This window comes from Helianthus annuus, chromosome 15 (assembly GCF_002127325.2).
Source record: "Helianthus annuus cultivar XRQ/B chromosome 15, HanXRQr2.0-SUNRISE, whole genome shotgun sequence".
NCBI lineage: Eukaryota > Viridiplantae > Streptophyta > Magnoliopsida > Asterales > Asteraceae > Helianthus > Helianthus annuus.
The window spans coordinates 160,774,010-160,779,817 of NC_035447.2; the positions used below are offsets into that span (position 1 = coordinate 160,774,010).

The window sequence follows — 5,808 nt, forward strand, 5'->3', positions numbered from 1 at the left end:
TTTTCGATCAAGAATGAAAAAACCGAAAAATGTGGATTTTTGTCCAAACAAAACAAATCATCCATATGACATAATTTTTTCAAGATTCCTTTATGCATGTAGGAAATAAATCTTGAAAAAACAAAAGGATAACCATATATAAAATTTCGGCCAAAGGGTTTAACCAAACCCGAAACCCGAAAATTTCATATCCTATGAAGCATGCACTCATATAAGCGGCTCTAGATGCCATTGTTGGGTTTTACACATGTTTATCAAAGTATTTTATCCTTATAAAATGAAAACGCAGCGGAAAATATTATTTAAAACATGTTTACTTTCAAGATATAAAACCCATTTTATATGTAAAACCCAATCCTGGATCCATATACGAACATGCATGCTATCAAAAATAAAACACAACCATAGAGTGTATAGAATACTACCTTACAAGGAGTAGAGGATATGAAGAAGATAATGCTTCTTGAATGGTTGCCTTCAAGTGTAGAAGACCTCAAGCTTGTATACCCCAAGCCTTCCAACAAACACCTTATGTTTAGCTAGGATTTCTACACTTATGAACTCACTTGAAAATCCCTCATAAAACCATCACCTTGGCCGAAAATATGAGAGACAATTTTAGAGAGTTCTTGCACTAGAAATTACAAACTTGAAAAATCTAAATTCCACCATATGTTGGCCGATTTCTAGAGAGAAATCACTAGTATTTTCAAGTTCATAATTTTTAAAATGATCATCCATACTTTAGTTCTTGCAACAACTTGTCTTAAAAGAATGAGAGAGAACATGAACACCAAAAATATATATATCCAAATATATATAAAATTCAATAAGCAAAAATGGTTTCCTTTTTACAACCTACATTTTCGATCAAGAATGAAAAAACCGAAAAATGTGGATTTTTGTCCAAACAAAACAAATCATCCATATGACATAATTTTTTCAAGATTCCTTTATGCATGTAGGAAATAAATCTTGAAAAAACAAAAGGATAACCATATATAAAATTTCGGCCAAAGGGTTTTAACCAAACCCGAAACTCGAAAATTTCATATCCTATGAAGCATGCACTCATATAAGCGGCTCTAGATGCCATTGTTGGGTTTTTCACATGTTTATCAAAGTATTTTATCCTTATAAAATGAAAACGCAGCGGAAAATATTATTTAAAACATGTTTACTTTCAAGATATAAAACCCATTTTATATGTAAAACCCAATCCTGGATCCATATACGAACATGCATGCTATCAAAAATAAAACACAACCATAGAGTGTATAGAATACTACCTTACAAGGAGTAGAGGATATGAAGAAGATGATGCTTCTTGAATGGTTGCCTTCAAGTGTAGAAGACCTCAAGCTTGTATACCCCAAGCCTTCCAACAAACACCTTATGTTTAGCTAGGATTTCTACACTTATGAACTCACTTGAAAATCCCTCATAAAACCATCACCTTGGCCGAAAATATGAGAGACAATTTTAGAGAGTTCTTGCACTAGAAATTACAAACTTGAAAAATCTAAATTCCACTTATATGTTGGCCAATTTCTAGAGAGAAATCACTAGTATTTTCAAGTTCATAATTTTTAAAATGATCATCCATCCTTTAGTTCTTGCAACAACTTGTCTTAAAAGAATGAGAGAGAACATGGCCACCCAATTTGCCCAATCATGTGCCATCTAGTTATGACAATTGCGTGTAACTTGATTGGACCAAAATTGCTTGGGAAGACCACCCAATCAAAACCCATGCAAATGTATGCAATTTGATTGGACCATCCTAGTCTTGGGAAGAGGGGGCGGCCCACTTTATTTATTTAAAAAAATTTCAGTTTTTCTTTTAAATAATATAAGTCTTACATATATATATAAAACATAACATCATATGTTATAAGACTTATGCTATTTTTATTATGTTATTTAACCCATTAAATAACAAAATAAAATATTCTCTCAAAATAAATTATCCATATAATTTATTAGTTTGTCAAGTGCAATTATTTAGAAAACCAATTTCTAAATATTGTAAGTGTTAATATTTACTTGTTTGATCATATCATAAATAAATATTATAAGTGTTTGTCTAGCTTGTATTTGGGTATACTCGACTTGGATCATAACGTACTAGCCACATCAATTTAATATGTGTCTTGGGCATACAGAATCCAACATGAACAATCCCTGCACTATCCGAACCTGAACGCAGCTTCTCCACAGCGATTGGAACACAAACCTTTGACAGTTCATCAATTAAATTAAACTTACGAGGTTCAGTTGGAGACTGAATTGTACCCCGTCGAGGAAGCCATGTATTACTTTCAACATCCATAACTCGGCTAGCCAAACCTTCAAACGAGAAAGAAGATCTGCCGCCGTCATCATGGTGAAAGACCTCATGTGTCTTATGCTCATCCATTCGGAACAATACAACTCTCTCCAATAAACATGAACACAGCCGATGCAACAAGAAATCCGAGCAACAATAATCAATTAACAAAACCGAAACTAAAACCCTAATCTAGCAATGCCCTATCCCATGAATCTTGCAAATCAGATAGTGAAAACTATCGAATCCGATCGAACCACAGAAAGAAACAAGGCGGCGATTATTCTTTAAACAAAACCTAATATCACACGAACACTACAATGAACAGAATCAGTACTAGAGCAAGGATGCTGATGACCAACCTGTTAATCATTAGAATACGATGACATTTAGGGTTTCATGAGGTTGAAATCGCCTAGGCTAGAGAGAGAGAGCATTAGGGTTTCCAGAGTAGCTGAAAATCATTAACCTGCTATGTATGTTTATTGTTGCATACTTAGTACATTTATTTCACATCACATTTGCTACATCATGGAACGGATATGGACCTCACTATACAGCAACCATCGGGAACTGGTGCAGGCGAAGCACACGAGTCTCGATATTCTATTCATCTGAGTTTTGATAGGATGTATTAAGACCTGAAGACCATGTACTAGTGACCGAGCCTGATGGCCCACATAACCACGCATGGGAACGAAGTTTGACATGTGGGAAAGTCAAGGTGGGATATTAGCAACCACACATGTATAGAAATGAGAACGAAGGTGGCATTTCCTGTGGTTGATTTCTTTGCAAAGAATAATTGGGCGAAATATGGGTTGTCAAGAATGATGATGAATGCTCACGGGTTTTTCTTCTTTAAGTTCAAAACGAAAGAAGGGATGGATCAAATGTTAGAGGATGGTCCGTGGATGATAAGAAATGTTCCAATAATTTTGAAAGAGTGGTCGGCCTCTATCAAGTTGGAAAAAGAGGATTTAAAAGCTATTCCAGTTTGGGTCAAGATGCATGATGTCCCGTTAGCGGCAGTTACTGAGGATGGGCTCAGTTTACTTGCATCTAAGATTGGGGTGCCTATAATGTTAGATTCGTATACTGCCACAATGTGTGCGGAATCTTGGGGAAGAAGCAGCTATGCAAGAGCTCTTATTGAAGTGCAAGCGGGGGTTGAGTTAAGAAAGAGTGTTACTGTGGCTATCCCATCTATGGATGGTAGTGGGTATTCAAAGGTGGAAGTCAAGATTGATTATGATTGGGAGCCTCTAAGGTGCCCCTCTTATTGTGTGTTTGGTCATGATGACAGCTTGTGCCCGAAGAACATTCAGGTATCTTCTAGTGGGGATGCTGAAAAGAATAATGATGAATTTCAGGTTGTAGGGGGCAAGAAGAAGAAAGTGAACAACCAAGGCATCCACATGAAACATTATCACCTGGGTGATCATCGATGGACTTAAGTTACCAGCACACTTTCTTGCAATCAAGAAAACTGACGAGTCTTCATAGTTGTGAATGTTCCTCTAAGAGAGGCGGCTTTTAGGCACAAGGTGCCAACTCCTGTTATCTCTGAATTTGATCTATGCATGATCTTTGTCAGGCAATACACAACACCCTTGGCTCACGTCGGGACCAGAACATTGCTTATTGCCGTTGGGCAAACGATCAGAGAAAACGAGCTCTCCTGGCACTCGAAGACATGTTGCGAGCATGTGTGTGTCTGGCTTTGGTGCAAATTGGATGGACTCTTACCTATGGTTGAGTACTACTGCGACAGTTATCATCTTGGTAAACAGACAGCTCTATTGAGGCGTTACATAGACAATAATGCCAACCTTCTTGTTAGACTGAGATTGTTAACAACTTAATTACTGGTCTAGGACTGGTACTCGAAACTCTTGGGAAGGTTGTTTGGATCGGGAGTCGATTGGCGGCAACGCGTGACCGTTAGGAAAGCTGATAAACTTGGGAAACGCTGGAAGATCACTGTAGGCGATCGTATCATGTTGAAAGTCTCACCCTGGGAGGGTGTGGAATGCTTGGGAAGCATAGCAACAGTCTGGGAGGAATCGGTAGCGTAACCTACAAACTCGAGTTACACGACGAATTGGGTAACGTACGCGATGTCGTTTATGTTTCGGATCTAAGGCAGTGGTTGCCTGACGAAACACGTACGATACCTTTACTGGAGGAATTTATCGAACACAAGGACCAGGAAGTCAAGGTTCATTAACGTAGTCGTATCTTGATCGTGAGAGTTCGTTGGAACTCAAGACGTGGACCGGAGTTCATGTGGGAGCGTGAGAATTAGATGAAGCTTAAGTATCCTGATGACAAGTCTAATTTTAGTACTACTGGTGAATTTCGGGACGAAATTGCTCTTCAAGTTGGGGATGATGTGACACCTGGGGAAAATCCGCAACAATCTTGATTCCTCACTTCACCTCTCTATGCTTACTTGTCAAATTTCGGGATGAAATTTCTTTCAAGTTGGGGATGATGTGACAACTCGAACTTCCAAGGTTAGTCTTGTAAATCTGGTTCCTCGTTGTTTCACGTTCACATTCTTGCTACGGTTATTTGATTAACGCAAACGTGTCAGGTTATGCTCGAGTGTATTAGTGGGCCATGTCTTAGTGTCACTTGTTCGAGTGGGCCGCACCCTAAACTAATTAGATTAAACACAAGCCCATTATGATAACTAATTAGATTAAACACAAGCCCATTATTAAAACAGTTTTTTTTTATATATTATTATGGGTTTAAGCCCATTGTTTCCGGCCCCAAAAAATCTCACCGCCCCAAACTCTCATATTATATGTTTACGTAATGTGTTATGTGATTAGATTAAACTCTAAACCAAAATCAAACCCTACACCCTTTAATTTGTGGCGACAGTAGCCCCCCCTGTTGTCGAAGTCTCTTTCTGTGGGAGATCATCCTTATTCTGGTTAGTTAATTATGTTTGTTCAATTCTTGTGTCATGGTGTGCATTTATATGTTAATAAACATATACTATTTGCATATAGATGTTCTTGAAGATTAAAGATTAGGGTAACAATATACTTAAATGAAGTGTTACTGCATGATATATGTTTGTTATTTGATGATATGTTTACTGTTAATAGATGATGTAGTGAGAATTTTCGGCCGATTGTAGTTGATTGCTGTACATGGAGTGTTCATGCATGGTTAGGATAGATTCTATTGGTTAGAGTTACAATAATAAAAAACTGTTCGAATGTAGTTCTAATCAATTGGTTAAAGGGATAAAAGAATGACATGATAATCAATCCTTGCCTTGATTTAATTATACAGTCGCTATTGGTGATGATGGTGATATATGTAAGATAAATAGAACCATTGGTGCTGCATGGCAGCATGATAATTAGGGTATAAAAATTCATAACATGATAAATTTAAGCTGAAACACTGTTGTGGGTAATTATTGTTGAAATTGGATTATACACGAGTGGGCCACA

At 37.3% G+C, this 5,808-nt stretch overlaps 1 protein-coding gene across 1 annotated transcript; it reads left to right on the top strand.

The window, feature by feature from the left end:
- The first annotated feature begins 3,084 nt into the window (after positions 1 to 3,084).
- On the top strand, positions 3,085 to 5,379 carry LOC110914467. The gene is made up of 2 exons (XM_022159254.1): positions 3,085 to 3,702; positions 5,356 to 5,379. The coding sequence occupies exons 1-2, from the start codon at positions 3,085 to 3,087 to the stop codon at positions 5,377 to 5,379; spliced, it is 642 nt and encodes a 213-aa protein (XP_022014946.1).
- The last annotated feature ends 429 nt before the right edge of the window (positions 5,380 to 5,808 follow it).